Source organism: Dinoponera quadriceps, unplaced genomic scaffold (assembly GCF_001313825.1).
Source record: "Dinoponera quadriceps isolate SergipeBrazil2010 unplaced genomic scaffold, ASM131382v1 scaffold616, whole genome shotgun sequence".
NCBI lineage: Eukaryota > Metazoa > Arthropoda > Insecta > Hymenoptera > Formicidae > Dinoponera > Dinoponera quadriceps.
Window position 1 is genome coordinate 1,349,757 of NW_014555184.1, and position 16,090 is coordinate 1,365,846.

At 38.1% G+C, this 16,090-nt stretch overlaps 2 protein-coding genes across 8 annotated transcripts; one reads left to right on the forward strand and one right to left on the reverse strand.

Moving 5' to 3' along the window:
• Positions 1-23: 23 nt before the first annotated feature.
• On the reverse strand, positions 24-8,146 carry LOC106743341 (adenylate kinase isoenzyme 5). Of its 5 annotated transcripts, XM_014617093.1 has the most exons (13): positions 7,504-8,146; positions 6,885-7,145; positions 6,607-6,794; positions 5,182-5,352; positions 4,991-5,101; positions 4,531-4,673; positions 4,258-4,440; positions 4,044-4,166; positions 3,644-3,803; positions 2,997-3,265; positions 2,772-2,936; positions 2,381-2,636; positions 24-2,303 (listed from the first exon to the last, which is right to left on the reverse strand). In XM_014617093.1, exons 3-13 carry the CDS (start codon positions 6,626-6,628, stop codon positions 2,080-2,082), a joined length of 1,827 nt encoding a protein of 608 aa, XP_014472579.1. In that variant the 5' UTR covers positions 6,629-6,794; positions 6,885-7,145; positions 7,504-8,146; the 3' UTR covers positions 24-2,079. The 5 variants fall into 5 exon arrangements, with proteins under 5 accessions (XP_014472579.1, XP_014472576.1, XP_014472578.1 ...); XM_014617090.1 differs by having other exon boundaries at positions 6,607-7,145; positions 8,004-8,146; XM_014617092.1 differs by having other exon boundaries at positions 6,607-7,145; positions 7,959-8,146.
• Positions 8,147-13,259: 5,113 nt separating this feature from the next.
• Positions 13,260-16,060, forward strand: LOC106743280 (general transcription factor 3C polypeptide 5). Of its 3 annotated transcripts, XM_014616970.1 has the most exons (7): positions 13,260-13,482; positions 13,552-13,716; positions 13,783-14,134; positions 14,353-14,928; positions 15,037-15,245; positions 15,321-15,504; positions 15,856-16,060. In XM_014616970.1, the coding sequence occupies exons 1-7, from the start codon at positions 13,333-13,335 to the stop codon at positions 15,987-15,989; spliced, it is 1,770 nt and encodes a 589-aa protein (XP_014472456.1). In that variant the 5' UTR covers positions 13,260-13,332; the 3' UTR covers positions 15,990-16,060. The 3 variants fall into 3 exon arrangements, with proteins under 3 accessions (XP_014472456.1, XP_014472455.1, XP_014472457.1); XM_014616969.1 differs by having other exon boundaries at positions 13,552-14,134; XM_014616971.1 differs by having other exon boundaries at positions 13,552-14,134; positions 14,443-14,928.
• Positions 16,061-16,090: the final 30 nt, after the last annotated feature.

Here is a 16,090-nt window from a genome sequence, read left to right on the forward strand (position 1 = left end):
ATGAACAATTATATAGAAAATAGAAATTAATATTTTAGATGAAAAAATGGTCTTATACGATTATTATATGATGCACAACAATCATTCTGACGCAATAGAATGATGATTTTCTTTATCACATTTGCGTATATATTTATGTGTGTTTGATCTATCTCTCAATTCGATATTTAACAAACATATTTTTGCTTCATAATTTATTTTCAATTTGGATCAAACAATAACTAAAGAAACTTGCTGCTAACTCTTACGTTACATATCAATATAATATACTTGTATATATACGTTGTATATATGTAAAAAATGTAAAAATGTTCTTTCTAAATTATTCGTGAATGTTTTCTCTCGCGCTACCCTACCCTCGATAAAATAAAAATCATCTGTATCTCTATTTCTGCTTGATTCTCCCAATCTAAATTTCTTTAGACAACTTTTGTTTCTAATTTGTTTTAAACTTGTTATTCTTAATAAGTCTTTTAGAAACTTGATCAATTTAATTCCCTTTTACAGTTATACTCTTACCAGAGCTACATGAGAAATATATTTAGCACGTTTTCACAAAGTTACCATTCGAATTATTTCCTCCAAGTGTGAAATTGGACACAATCAAATGAATTGTTAAAAATAAACAATGCGATATAATGCGATAAACGTTGCATATAAAAGGAACTCCTTTATATTTTGCGAAACTTAAAAAGTAGTCACAAACGAGCAGTGTGTCTAGTTTCATAATATAAGCTAGTACGAAATTGTATAGAGATGAAGGATTTGTGTATAAAATTACACAAAGAAGAAGATAAAGAGAGGGAGAAAAGAAGGAAATTAAATTAATCGCATCTCTCTCGGCTGCTACGCGTAATTAGAAAGACGTATTCGATTGCACATTGAAGATAAAAGGAGATAAGAAAAGTAAAACCGGATATTTTTGTTGAAATTTTTGCGCCTGTAACCCGCGCAATGATCGCGAGCACTTGGGTTATAATTTTGACATGTACGGTGAGACTATTGGCTTATAACACTAATGGTGAAGATATCTTTAAAAATTATTTTAAATCTGTTAAATCGCGACTAACGTATGGTACCACATCCGCCCGCGGATCGAGTTATAAAACAGATCGAGTTATTCGTTCATCTCGAATCAGGTACTTTTATCCTCTCCTTGCGCGTATATTCCGAAACAATATATTTCAAACGATTTGTTATAAATAGCACATTCCCGTCTCATCTCTCCCACACAGCACATTTTGTCCTAAGGATATCTCACACAGATTTCCAAATGCGATTGATATCCTCCTGGGATATTCCGATATCCAAATATCTCTTTATATGTATCTCACGTAATATCATCAGTAATAATTTTAATACTATTTCGAGCCAACGAGAAATGTACATTGAATCGACGTCGATTCAATGAATCATTTTTCGCAAAATACTTGATATTATTATTCAAATACTAGACATATTGGTACAAATGACGTCCAGTAACTAAAAAAATGGCAGACACATAATATATTCTTGTATGGATATATTTCTTCCTCGGATATTATTTGGAGGTCGTTGAGATACCCATATCTGAGACTACCTTAGGATATATCCTATTGATATTCCAAAATTAAGTCTGTAGGACGTCCTTCAGATAAAATGTGCTCTGTTACAATCGTAATACAACCTGGCTAAATATAATTCGACGATGTATGTGATATTCGTCGGGAGATTTTTAAGACATAAATATTTGTATAAATAAGTTATTAATAGATAGTCTAAATTTTAGTAGTAGTAATAATATATTTATGTTGTGTGTGTGCGCGCGCGCATGTATAATATCCTCTAATGATTATTATCCTGTCATTGAAAAAATACTGTTGACGACTCCATTTTTGGCTTTTTACAGTGAACGTACGATATCTAACTATTAATTTACTGTTTAAGTCGTATTTGTTTCAAGGCACTATACATCAGTACCTGTCGTTGAAAGACACGCGAGCGCCGACTGTATATATAATTAAAATCTAAAGTCTGTCGTGCGTAATTCACTAGATCCGTTCGCACGACGTGTAAAAACATGCGACTCGTCGTAGTGAGTCACATGTGAAGATTCTGCTGATAACCTTCGACCTCGTTATACATCTTTCTGATGGGATCCTTTGGCAAATAGTTGCGTGTCGCTGGTGCGACTTTATTTTTGTCAGACGACGCAATGCCGTTTGCTAAATGCGCTATGCCATTCTGCAGTATATGCGCCGTGCCATTCGCGATGCCGTTTTGATGACCGTTTTGCTGTTTCAACACGCCGTTGGAGATGGTACCTACAAGTAGTGCGACGGGATGAGATAAACAGAGATAAATACACACAATTATACACGCTTATTAGCTGAAAAATTACCTTGAGTAATGATTCCATTTTTCGTCGCATCTTTTCCAACGTAATTGGACACACCGTTGACTATCTGTTTAGCGACGCCATTGGGCATCGAACGCTCGTTTTCATAATCGATCGTAGTGTGTTTCCCATTTGAATCGTTTGGGCCTTTGGTCATCGGAGAATCGACCTCTTCTATACGACGCGCCCGGCGCATCAATTGGTATAACGCAACGGCGAAATCTTGTTGCACGCTAGGCACATCAGTGTCGCCATCAACCTATGCGAAAGAAACTTTATTTTTTCGCATTTATAACCGTTACACGCGTATCGCTACAAAAGAAGTCAATTTCTGGATCGACTCATCATTTAAGTAAGTGAACTTTGCGGGAAAAGGGTGCTCATTTATACGTACAATTGTTAATCGATTGTCGCTATCTAGTGTCTTCAACATGGGAAGAGAAACCTCGCGAAAGAGCTCCAATCTTTTTCTAAATGCCGAAACACTGTCGTCCAGTCTTCCTCGTCCAAGTTGCAGCTTGGAACAGTCGAGTAGCACCAGCGGTGGCTCTTGCCCAAACTGTCAACACAATCGATAAGTTACGAGACTCAATGAGTCGTGTGTAACGCTTCCTTTTACCTTGCTTTCGAATTCTTGTACTTGATTCAAATCCCTCGGATATCCATCTATGACGATACCGTCCGAGTCTCGATTTAAAAGTATCTGTTGCTCCACAAATTGCATCACGAGATCGTGCGGGACCATCTCGCCCGAGACGATAGATTCGTTTACAATCATATTCGACGACGCCATCGTTCTTAAGAGTCCTCCGATACTTACGTGTAGCCAACCGGTCATGTTGTGAACGGCTTGAGCGCACAGAGCCGACTTGTTACTTCCTGGTCCACCTGATGATACATATATGTTACATAGTGGACGATACAGTCTAATAAGATTTTTCGCGCATACAGTTTCACGCATTTTCGAGGATATATACGCGCGGATTTAAATATGGTATTTGCGGTGCCTTCGCGGCTGATCTCTTGCTGCGGCTTTTGATGGAAATTTGATTTCTCGGCAGGAAGAACCTCGCGGAATAAGTTTGTTCCAAAAAAATTGGAACTTTGAAAATTACGAAATGAGAAAGAACATGGGTTCCTTCGAGAAAATCCTTTCTCTCGGTTAAGCCGAAAGATAATACACTAGGCTCTCTCGCAAGATCATTCAGGCGTTTTATTTCATCCAGCCTTGTTCGTTTGAGTAGGCTTTCCGCACGAAATTCGCACCTATAACCCAGATAAATGACGGCAATCCCTTTCTCGGCTTATCAGCTGTTTTTGACGATCCATTTATTGGTACCACAGGCGATGTTATCTCAGACGGCACGATCTGCTGCTTCGTTAGTGGTGAACTTGAAATTGATTCTTTTCTCCTCTCCACTTCAACCTGAGAGACAGAATGAATAATACATACACAATTATCAAGCCATTTTCAAACAGACTCAATCACACCACTGTCTCGCTTGCTAATTTTATCGCAATCAATTGTTCGAATCATTGCACACTTGAGCGAGTCGGCATACAAGTTGGAGCGATTCTTTCATCTCCTTTGCTCGTATAAAAGTTCACCGGTAAATTATACGATTTACTTGCATCCCATTCAAGTAATTATTTAATCTAAACTTACTTCGGCTTCCAGAGATTGAGGTATATCCTGATCTCGAATCTCACCACTCGACATACCGAGAATTTTAAGTACGGCATCCCGAAAACTAACGTAAACCTCGCTCGGATTACGCTCTCCGTTCACCTGTTTAATATAATAAGCAGGGATACAATCGCACGATTAACATGCACGAGTAATTCGGCAAGAAGTCCGTTGAGTGTGGCACGATATATACCTCGAGCAACATTCCGCTTTGATCAAAATATTCCGCAACTGGCATGACATTTCTGTAAAAATTGTGCAATTCCATCCTAGCTAATCCGATGATAACATGACCGAGTTGCGCCCCGAAATCAATTTGTCTCTCCAGCACTTCCTGCCTCCAGGACACAAGAATGACGCCGTTAACAATTTTTATCTGTAAGTTATATATTGATGTTAATCCATCGGCGTAGTAGAGGGCAAAATTTATCGAAAGAACAGAAATACAAGATGCGTCACCACTCACTTTCTCAGCATATTCCACTACATCGCGCATATTTCGCGGATATCCACTGACGAGAAACACTTTAGCTCCCGGGGACATTTTCATCTCAAGCATAAGTACTTCTGTAACGGTCTTGCTGCTGAGTTGTCCGAAATCTTGCATATCTAAATTTGATTTGAAATGTTTCATGAGGTGAAGAATATAAAGAGTGAGATGGATATTGCACAATCTTTCGCGCATGAATCGCAAAATTATAGACAACTTTTTCACGAAAGAACACGATACATAAAATGTTACATTTTTCGTGTCCCGAATAATTAGTCTGTTCTTTTTATCTGAACTGACTTTCTCAGTGTGCGTAAATTTCTTCAATTAGTACAGCTATGCTAAAAAGAACGCGTTTATTGTTCTTTTGTGAAAACATCTACATGACTTGCAAACACAATATTACATGTGCCATATAAAGTGCAATTATACGTGCCATTTCCTAGCGCATATTGCTGAAGAAGATCCATCATATTGATGTGTGTTATTCCCTTCTTCTCCTGTATCAAATTGTCGCAATATGTCACCTTACCACTACCGGGACCACCTAGGAAATATCGTTGTGAAGAGTCGTTTGTAACGGTGATAATATGATGAAAAGCGTTAATCTAGCAATGTATTACTAACCAAGTACGAATATAACAGGAACTTTTGGAATTTCAAACTTGACTGGACCGACATTCTGCTTTGGAAAATGTCCATCTGGTGGCGTAGCCAAAAGACCAGCTTCTCCTCGCCATCTTCCTGTTGCTCGAGCACCTGCGCCTTCCTCGAACACCTGCGATCCATTTTGCTGATCTACGACACATTGCTTACTTATTTTGTGTATTGACCTTTGAGGGAAAATTTGAAAAAGATGGTGTATTTAGCGTAATTATCACAAGGAGGTGATTTGACCGAAGTTCTGCTACAGGAACTGCTATACTACGATGTTGGAAAGTAGCCGATTAAATTTCGCGCGCGACCGTATATTATTCCGCTTAGTGTGTAAAATTGACTGATGATCGATTATCCCACTGTTCCCGCTTAGTATCGCGTGACCAAGCTTTACACAAAAGCGATAGGTTGTGCATGCATTATTATTATATTATTATATGTGTTATTCGTGTGGCATGTTTCAGTAAACACCGTTCGAGCAAAGCCATTCGATCATTGGTAAAGATTCTTATTATCGCTCATTTGAAATAATCGTGAAGAACCACCAACAAATGCAAACGTTTGTTATCTCCCATCTGCTTTCTAGCACCGAAAAGGCAAGCAAAGACGTTTTCGTCAACTTTCGTGTTGAAAGTGATACTAATTATGCCATGTCAATGTGAATCAGTTGCTTGCTTTCGCGTCGAAAAAATTTGCAATTACATCGGATATTACGCCTTGCCACGTAACATGTGATATTTTATCAACAACATTTTATCGCGTCATGTAAAACAGGCTAGTGATCGACGCGATCCAAGTTGAGTGGCGTCATCGTGCAATATTTCGCGACAAGTTTATTGTCGCGATGGCGAGGAAAGACTCGTATACAATAATGTCGCTTCTGCAATATCGATCGTGCGATACCTACTCATGATAAATATCTCGTTGCACGTCTTGCAACGCGCGAAAGCGACTGGAAAAAAAAAAGAAAGAAAAGAAAATAGAGGGGAAAGAACAAAAGAAAATTCCTTCCATCTTAGCGACGATTCGCAATGATTGCCCGGATTGCTGGGATCGACGTTTGTAAATAATGAAGATGTATGAATAAACGATTACCGAGTGCATCGTCGCTTACGTATAACCTGTCTCGCGAATATGATTCGATTTGGTTTGAATAATAGACGGGCCGAGTAATTTAACAGTCTGACAATCATTTTAGAGTTATTCCAACGAAGCTTTATTTTCGGGAAAATAAATTTGTCTCCCATATGAAGGAGCTGAAAAAGTCCACTAACAGGTCCACAGGATTGCTTCTATCGTTGAGCCGATAGATTCAACGATAAAAACGTACGATAAAAAGACACACACATATATATATCGAAGGAAAAGGAATCGATTGTTGGTAGATATACTAACCAGTGTCCAGGCAGATGCCCATAGTAGGTCCTTCGAAGACTGGCACGATCCCTTCACGGCCATTTACTCACATGCTTCCAGCGAACAAACTCATCTTTGCTGCATTCGACACCTCGAATTCTCTACTCCGAATACCGTGAATTCACCGTACGTAACGTACGCTCTCTCTCTCTCTCCCTCTAATCACTCTTGCTCAATATTTAACATGAGATATTTCACATTAAAGCCTTATATCGCGTGTTTCTTTCCTTTGACCCGCTTTATCCGTGAAATTGTACCTTTTCTCCTACGAAACGACGTCCTAACGATGGAGGCGTATGCACTTGCCACGTGTTGATTCGCGTCGAATCTATTCGACGTAATCTCTTCAACAGGCACTTTAAGATGAGACTCAGCAAAATTACTGTCCACATCGACGATGCCTGGGCTTTGAAACAATCTACTCGCGACGATTCATGGCGATTAAGTTTATTTCATCAAGTTTACTTTGTTCACGCGAGATGCTTCAAGTGAGAACTCGGTATGGATTAGTGAATACCCTGAAAATATATCGCCACATTTTATCGTTTAGAAACGACACACAAACTTCCCCTCTCCCTCGCATTCGTATTTTATTTCTACACATCTCATATAGCACAAATATTTAAAAGGTATCTTAGAGACGTTCCAGAGATATTCAAACATTTCTGGGACTTTGTCTGTAGGATATTTTTTGAATATTTGTGCCATATGGGATTTATTTATACCGTAATTTTATTTTTTATTTTTTTCATTCTTCTTAAGCCACTAGGCAAAATTGAAACTTTACGAGTTCGGTAAACGTTAAATGAACAGATATATTATTTCTCGAATATCTGAGAACAGAACTTCTTTGTGTAAAATTTTTATCTCACATACACACGTCAATCTTTCCCCGTGAAATATAACTCGCATATACCATATAACTCGTCCATACAAAGTTGTCAACACGAAGCTATACACCTTGGACAATGACTTCTAAGATACAACCGAGTCAGTTTACCATCGAGTCACTCGTAAAAGCATCAATGATTTTCTCGTCGATGAGAGTTTGACTGGAAACCAATTACATCCGAAGAAACTTATAAAAGTTTAATATAAAATGTAGATAAAATTCAGGCTGTAAAATTTAGGAAAGAAGAGCCATCGAGACAGAGAGAAATTTTTCTGTCCATTTTTTTAGGAGCAAATCGATATAATATCATTTACTTTGCAAATGCGACATACGATTGTCGATCAAGACACACTCGACAAAACGGGATAATCGAGATTGACAGTCTCTCTCTCTCTCTCTCTCTCTACGTCTCCCTGTCATGCGAGAATCGACGAATGACCTGTGTACGACCCTTCCAATTCCGATAATTTGCACAATTAAACACCTGAATGGCAATTTGTTCCGGCTCACTTGGCAGAATGCAAAAGTACGTTGCACGACGACACAAAGCGGTATGAGTCACAACGCTTTCACAACGGAGCTTTTACAACGAGGCTCTTTCTTACGACGCTTTCGCACGACAATGCCATAATGGTTTGTCTACTTGGGAACAAGTAGAGGTCGTAAGAACCACATGTTGTCATGGATACAGCGCAAGCGCTCATTCCCTACATGCTCGTGCATACTCTACATATACTTTGCATACGGTCGAATTAATGGGCGTGTGTAAGTGAGGGGCCGTGTGTAGGGACGTGATGTACAGGTTCAATGTCAAGTTTCTGCATGACTTGAACGTGGTTCAACGATAACCCGAAGCGTGGCTAAATTAACATTGCTCTCGGGATGATCTTTTTGTAAAAATTTTCTCTCGCGAGAATTGAGCTTTCGACGCTTCGAATTTGATGAATATGATCGATCCACCGTCATTCTACAAAATAGGCTTATTAGGCCCCGAATACTAATGGATCAAACATACCAACATAGACCTCCAAGGGATGTCCTAAAGATGTTCAGGGGACGTCCGCAGGACGGAGTGTCGTATATATGTTGATTGACTTTGTGTAATGAGACGAGCAACGATCAATTGAGCTTACATGCGATGACATGACAGGTATCGTATTCGTCATTTTTTCAAATTCAATTAGACTCGAACTTTCACAGCTTATCGGGTAATTGTTCGCGATAGCTTGCTTCTCTAATCAAACGGTTGAACGCAAATTAATGTAACAGTTTTGACAGCTTGAAAAACAATCGCTCTCCTATATAGTGTAAAATACGAGCATGTGTGGGATTTATCACGGTGATGACAGCTGTCTCGCTGTATTACGTAGAAGCAAGAACAAGCGTTTAACGCGCGAAGCTAATATGAAATTTATGCTCTCGTTTTACACAATCGATCGGAGAACACAGCGGTACGAGAGAACCGTAACGAGAAGGTATTCATGATAAAACGGGTTTAGGAACGTCTAAATTCTGTATATGTCTCTCTGTCTGTATTCTACCTAAGCGCCAACTACGGACGTACTTGAACTTTCTAGCTTCAAACGTGTCGTCGACGAATATCACGTTTCTATAAACACATCGTAATGCCGGCTAATGCCGTGTGTTTAATCGACGTTTCTTATCGTACTGGTGGAATTCCCAAGTACTGAAATGGTGCAACTAAAACGTCCCAAAAACATCACGAGGGGCTCATTGCACGGTCGTTCTTGGTGCTTTACTTGGCCATGTATTTTGCATGCGTATAAAATTTTCAATGTTTTGTACGTAGAACAATTCCGACTTTCATACTAATCGAGAGAGTCATGTGTATAAACTCGAATCAATTTAAAATGACCATGACCGCGCATCTTCTTGTTGATCCGAACCCTTCGATTGTCCCAAGTGGATAATACGCGCCGCTAAACTAAACTATACCAATAAATTATGCCATGTGCACGACGATACAAAATGCAATTGCGCTCTTCTCTTCTATTTCTTTCTTCTTTAAAAAAGAATTCGGCCGTCGACTAATTTGACCATTTTACGCATGGTATAGTCACGTATAATATGGCAAACTTTGGTCGAAACGATGCATCGATAATGTAATAAAAGAGAGAGAGAGAGAGAGAGAGAGAAGCAGCAGAAAGCTATTAATATTTCCTTAGATGCTTATGCTTTGATATTCGGCTTCCCAATTGAGCACTGACGTATGAAATGACATACGTTGTCACATCCATTATTCACTTTACGTAGACGTCGTAATTTGAAAGCTTTTTGTTATTGAATAGACTCGAGCTCACATATATCTTTAACGTGTACGTATAACTTAACAATGTAATGACTTTTTAATCCACGTCTTACCTTATATTTGTTTAATCGACTTTTTAGCGTATTCCATAATAATTAGATCTGTATATCGGTCAATTACGGATTTTTAAAGAGATTTTTTAATGCGCATCTCGTAGAGAGAATGCATCGAACGACTCGACGCGATTTAAAGAGTCGCGCCAACACTTTGACATAATCACACACACACACACACACATACACAACATACATATTTTATATATATATATATATATATATATATATATATATATGGAGAGAGAGAGAGAGAGAGAGAGAGAGAGAGATGTTGGTATATAAATAGAAGTATCGTTTTCAAGGCATCACTTTGTTATGAATTCATAAGACGACATACGAATGCGAAGCTATGTAAGACCCCCCACCGGTCGACTCTTACCATGAATATTTAACAGATACCTGTTATCGGTACTGTTTCGAGAAATTATACGCTTGTGTAAAGCCATCTAACCCACTTTACCATGCTCAACCGAAAGCATAGGACCGTAGAGCATAGGTATCGTCGCGTCGGTTCGATTGGAACTTAACGAGAAATTGATGGCTCATGACACACATGGTTATTTAGAATAATAGATAGTATTCCTGCAAAAATCATAGGTCTGTACACACTCTCTTTTGCATTATATAACACGACAATATATAACGTATCTATTAGCTTAACTTTGGTCGAGGAAACGAATGAAATGTCGCGAGAAGATAACTCTGTACATCCTTGCGAGAGAGTGTGATACGGTTTCCAAATTGCGTGAATTTTACTCTCTCGCGTTCGGGCAACTTTTTCAGTTCTTCAAACTTTTATAGCAACAAATTTACGTTATTTTACGATATGATTAAGCACAGCGCAAACACATGATCGATATAGAGCCGTGTTTCAACCATAGAAGGATCGATATCCTTAATCGCTAGTCTACAGCAACTCGATATAACAATGGTAATAACTGGTAAAGCTATTTAATCGCTAATTATTTTCATCGTTATACTTACTCTCCTAAATCCCCATCGCGCTCGATTAGTTTGAATAATGCAAAAATTTCTCTGACAACCTAACGTAAATGCAAATTTCATATATATGATGACCGCTCTTCGTCAAATGTTACAAACGGTGTTTGGTTCGATCGACGGCTGCGTGCAACTCTGACGCAATGAGTCAACAATTGTCGTAATCCCCGAGCAGTATAAATTAGTTAATTAATCTTTGCTCAATCCCACAATTTATTGGCGACATATTGGTCCAATATTGATTATATATTAGCATTCATCGTGGGTACATTGAGCAAGTAGCATTGTTCAAAATCAAGCCAGCCAATCTCATAGAAGCAGGTTTCGTGCCTGCTATAAATTTTTTAACAGCTCGCTAGTAGAAATATAATAGGATTTGAAATATAACAGATTAATCTATTATTATGCACTGCAAATCTTTACAGTCACTAAAGTCACGAAAGCACACCAAAAAGTGATGTTTCTGAACGCAATTTGTATTGCTCGGATCGCCCAATAAACGAAAAATACAATTCACCAAGAATATCTTCAAATAAAAAAAAATAAAACCCTCTTTCGCATACCTCTTTATTTTCCAACAGAAATTTGTGTGTGTGTTATATACATACATACATATATACAGTCCGATAATTATCTCGAGATCCATGGTGTGCAGGTAAAATGGATTAAACTGAACAGGAAAATTATGTACCATTTTGCAAAATTCGCAATAGTTAGTGAAGAGTTAGTTAATCTGTAAGAGCTAATGATAGCATGGAAAACAATTAGACGGACTCTGTATAAAGAAAAATAGGTTACTTCTAAAAGTGTTCAAGCAATAACGGGTATTAACCAATAGCGAGAGGCATGTTTCTATTCGGCACGCAGCTCTGTGTCACTCGCTACATATTACTCCGCCTTTAGAAATCAGTTGATGCTCATCAGTTGATGAAGCATTTGTAGATGTCCCAATTTACGGGGGTTCCTCGCGTGTCAAGATAACTCAAGATAATTCAGTGAAGGGGATGCATTTTTATCTCGCGCAATCGTGCATTTGCCTGACGACCATAACATCTCCACACATGGATTCCCGTAAATATAAAGTCCCTATCAGACGATTGGGAATTGGAAATCGATCAATGAAGTCACAGCAGGTCTGAATCAATATCACACTATGGATTGAAATTGAGTTTCAGATTGGAACGTGGAGCTCAACCAATCAACAATTTGCAGGCCACGATTAGAGTACAGATTGGAATTTATGTCTTCTGTCCACAGGACGCGGCAATGTGCAGCGGACATTCCCAATCAACATGCCGTTTTTCGGTATATAGATCTAGAAATTTATTGGCTACCGCGCGAACCTCTATTGCGCGTTGCCGCATCCTATGGGCAGAAGCCCGTATCAGACTACGAGTGGAGACTGAAATTAGTCACGTTCAGCAGAACGCATAATTTGCAATTGTTGGAAGTTTTCTGAACTGAGATTGGATTATTCTTTTAGATCTATAGGAACAATCCAATGTCAGCACAATAAACTTCCGACAGTTGCTAACTAAATGTTCTGTTGAACGCGGCCATTGAGATTGAATTTGGCCAATCAGTACAAAGTTAACTGAATTCAAATTTAGTGAAATTGAATGAACTTTGCACCGATTGGTCAAATTTCAATTTAACCTCCAATCCGTAGTTTGATATGGCCTTAAGGAGACTTTCTGTTCAAGTATTTTTCCCTAGGCTAATCATTCTAGATCATATCCAACTCTTTAAATTTCAAATCCCCAACCCAAGTATTTCCCTAGCTACTGGCGTAGGAGACAAGCCGCAGGGTAGTCCATAGCTACAATTGAGAAGAATAAGAACTCAAGTATTTACAATTTACGCTTTTCATCTTGGCACCAATGAAGAATGGTATATGGACTCGGGGCGTTCAATAACCACCCAATACAATAATTCTATAATTTATAACAAAGTAGCTTTGATTTGCGAGCTGAATGATTCGAGTAACATTGAAATATCCGACAAACAAGACGACAAAGATGCGGACTTCAATATGGATGATTATACCCATGAAATTGACAGCGACGATTCTTTCAACGAATTATTGGAAGATAGTGTTAATGTAAGTGTCCAAGTGCTTTACTTTAAATATATTAATTTTATCTTTCTCTCTCTCTCTCTCGATCTGTCTTATATCTATATGTATTTTCCTTTGCGACATTAGTGTCGGTATACAATAAGTATTTTAAGCCTTAAGAAATTGACCAATCACAGTTAATTATCTTCTTCACATTCGACTATGATTTCTTAAGGCTTAAAATATCTATTGTAGACCGCCACTAAGGCTTAAAATATCTGTTGTGGACCGACACTAACGGAGAATAAGGCAAAGGCGTTTCTATTCTCGTGTCAACTGACTTGGAAATTCTTCTGCTCCGTTACAGGTTAAGATGAACAATCCACAATATAGCGTGTATACTGGTCCAATAATTTCTGGGCATCAATTCGATAAGAAGCTAGTATGCGTCAAGTATCCAGGAAATGTAATTAATGTTGATAAAGCTGTCGAAACATTGGGTGGCATTAGCTCTATTTCTACGGTATAATACAACACATATTTAACCAATATTTAATTATTCAATTTTTTTATGGCAGTTTTTTTTTAACAGGCTATAGATGCTCCCAATAGGAGACTAGAATTACGATTTAGACCCGACGATGGTTATAGTAAACCTACCTGTGGAGATAGACATAGTACAACTGGCTTCTTACTCAGAATTAGGATAAAGAAGAATAAACAAGCCAAAGAAGATGCTACTGTAAATTCACAATGTGTAAGTACCACTGACTTGGGAGCACTTCGTATTGCTCATGACAAAACTAATGCACCTTGTTATCAGCATCTCTTGAAAGATGGACATACTGATAATCTAATGTGGAGTATCGCAGTAAGAAAGGACAACCGCCAAAGTAATACTGTTAGTGATTTATTGGTGAAACAAGATTCAGATATTAATTCTGTACATTCCAATAACGAGGACGTTGCAAAAAAAAGTATAAATGCCATTACTAATACTATAGATTTGCACCATACATGTGTAAATACAGACAAAGATTCATCAAAAAGAAAGAAGGACGTATTGTCTGCATCGTTTGATTATGATAAATATGAAAATTTATCCCAAGACACGGATTACGACTTGCCACATTTAAAAGTACTCGGAAGAGTCGATATCGAATTCAAATTTACCAGTACGTTCTATACAAACATACATGCACTTACGTAGCATATCGTATTAATGCTTCTTTAAGATTGGTTTTTTTTCCAAGTACTTCCTGAACTGATATGCATTAATACAATAAGTTTGAGTGAAAACAAATATATTTGTTTCGCTCTAACTTGTAGCACCAGTTCGGAAAGTTCTTTGAAAAAGACCTTCTATTAAATCTCTCTTTCTCGAATATTTTAGATTTGTGCGATTTTCAATATGTACCAATGACACAAAGCAGGTCAGACCCGAACAAGTTGGAATGTATATACAGCTCGATTTATCCGACAGGAATTCCAGCTTTTTCCTGGTTACAAAATGACGTACCTTATTTTCTACCACCAGCTGCATTCAGTAGAATGGACACTATACAGCAATACGTGCCAAAAAGTGAAACGGATTCCGGTCTAGAAAATATAATTGGTAAAAATAAAAAATGTCAAGCGGGTTTTCCCAATTATATATACTTTTCTACACCGAAAGTACCCACATCGGCCCCGAGAGGTATTGAAAATGCAATGAGGGTCAAATTCCTCCAGAATGCACACTTGGAACAAGTACGTCAACTTTTCGAGGAGCGGCCGATCTGGTCGAAAAATGCTATCATGCACAAAACACAATTTACGTCTGAACAATTAAAGATATTACTACCATCAGTAGCGTATTATTTTATGACCGGACCATGGAGAATCATGTGGGTGAAACTAGGTTACGACCCAAGACAGGACATTAATGCGAGAAAGTATCAAACATTAGATTATAGGTTGAAAGCTATGCGTAAGTTATGCCATTCGTTGTTTCAAATATCTAATTTGTTATCGGGTAAAAGCAAGAAAAATTGAAGGAATTGCGTGAAATTATAATTAGTTTCTTCATCTAACGTAGATGGATTAGGTTCAACCGTGAAGTGCAAGAGAAATTATTCAACTTATACGTTACCGTATAAATCAGCGCCGGTTTCTAAGCAAAAACCCGCGATATTGACTACTACCTTGAGCCAAGAGCAAAATCCAAAGAAAGAGAGGCATTTACATGAAAATGTTTACATATACCGGGAAGGTATGGTACCTCCTTCTCGGCAAATGTTTTATCAGGTTCGTCGATCCTCTTCCTCCCTCTAAGATATCGACGACTGTAAAAATGTCGATTGTACGACTCTTTGTTGTTAGTATTGCGACGTCGCAGTGGCAGAGATACAACAGATGTTGGCGAAACTCCCCGATCCTTTGCCTGGTATAAGATGTCACGAGAAGAGAGGGTGGCTACCAACTGGCTTCGATGTACAGTGCAGAGAGATAATAAACAAACAAGTACGCGCTGTTCTGAGAAAGAGAATGAACATTCCTGAAGATCGTACGTATCTGCATGTATAGTCGGTCGCAATAGTTTTTTTCTCATCTACTTCAGAACATGTAAAAAATGTGGCGAAATGAACCTATGGAACATGCGCAATAGATGGTCAGACAACTGCCAAAATTAGATGTGTCAAAATTACGTATGTATATGTAATTTTGATAGCTGGCTGACTATCTACTGCGCATACTCGTAAATCATAGGTTCGCTTCGTATGTTTTGTGCGAACATGTAAGAAAAAACAACAACAATCGTCCTGATTGTACACATGCGCGCAACCTGCTCGATGAAAAAAGTTGCATACACAATAACATAGGTATATCGTTGATAAATTATATTTTTCTACTACAGATCCAACATCGCTTCCACGAAAACAAAGGCGTAGTACTAATATTAGGTTAAGAGTAAATAAAACGGTTGATAAAAGAATAAAAAAGGAGAAGGGGAATTGCACAGAAACTCGATCAAGTATTGCCTCAACTTGAGAGATGACGGATAAACGGATGGAGAGATTGCGTTGCAGTCTAACTTGAGAAAAAAAAATAAATATACGAAATAAAAATATAACTTATGAAAAATACAAGTT

Coding starts and splice junctions, on each gene's coding strand:
- LOC106743341 (XM_014617090.1), bottom strand. CDS start 6,628: ATGGGCATCTGCCTGGACACTG. Junction 2,937..2,996: donor TACAAGAATTCGAAAGCAAG/GTAAAAGGAAGC, acceptor TTGTGTTGACAG/TTTGGGCAAGAGCCACCGCT. Junction 2,637..2,771: donor GCGACAATCGATTAACAATT/GTACGTATAAAT, acceptor TCTTTCGCATAG/GTTGATGGCGACACTGATGT.
- LOC106743280 (XM_014616969.1), top strand. CDS start 13,333: ATGAACAATCCACAATATAGCGTGTATACTGGTCCAATAATTTCTGGG. Junction 14,135..14,352: donor TATCGAATTCAAATTTACCA/GTACGTTCTATA, acceptor CGAATATTTTAG/ATTTGTGCGATTTTCAATAT. Junction 15,246..15,320: donor CTCGGCAAATGTTTTATCAG/GTTCGTCGATCC, acceptor CTTTGTTGTTAG/TATTGCGACGTCGCAGTGGC.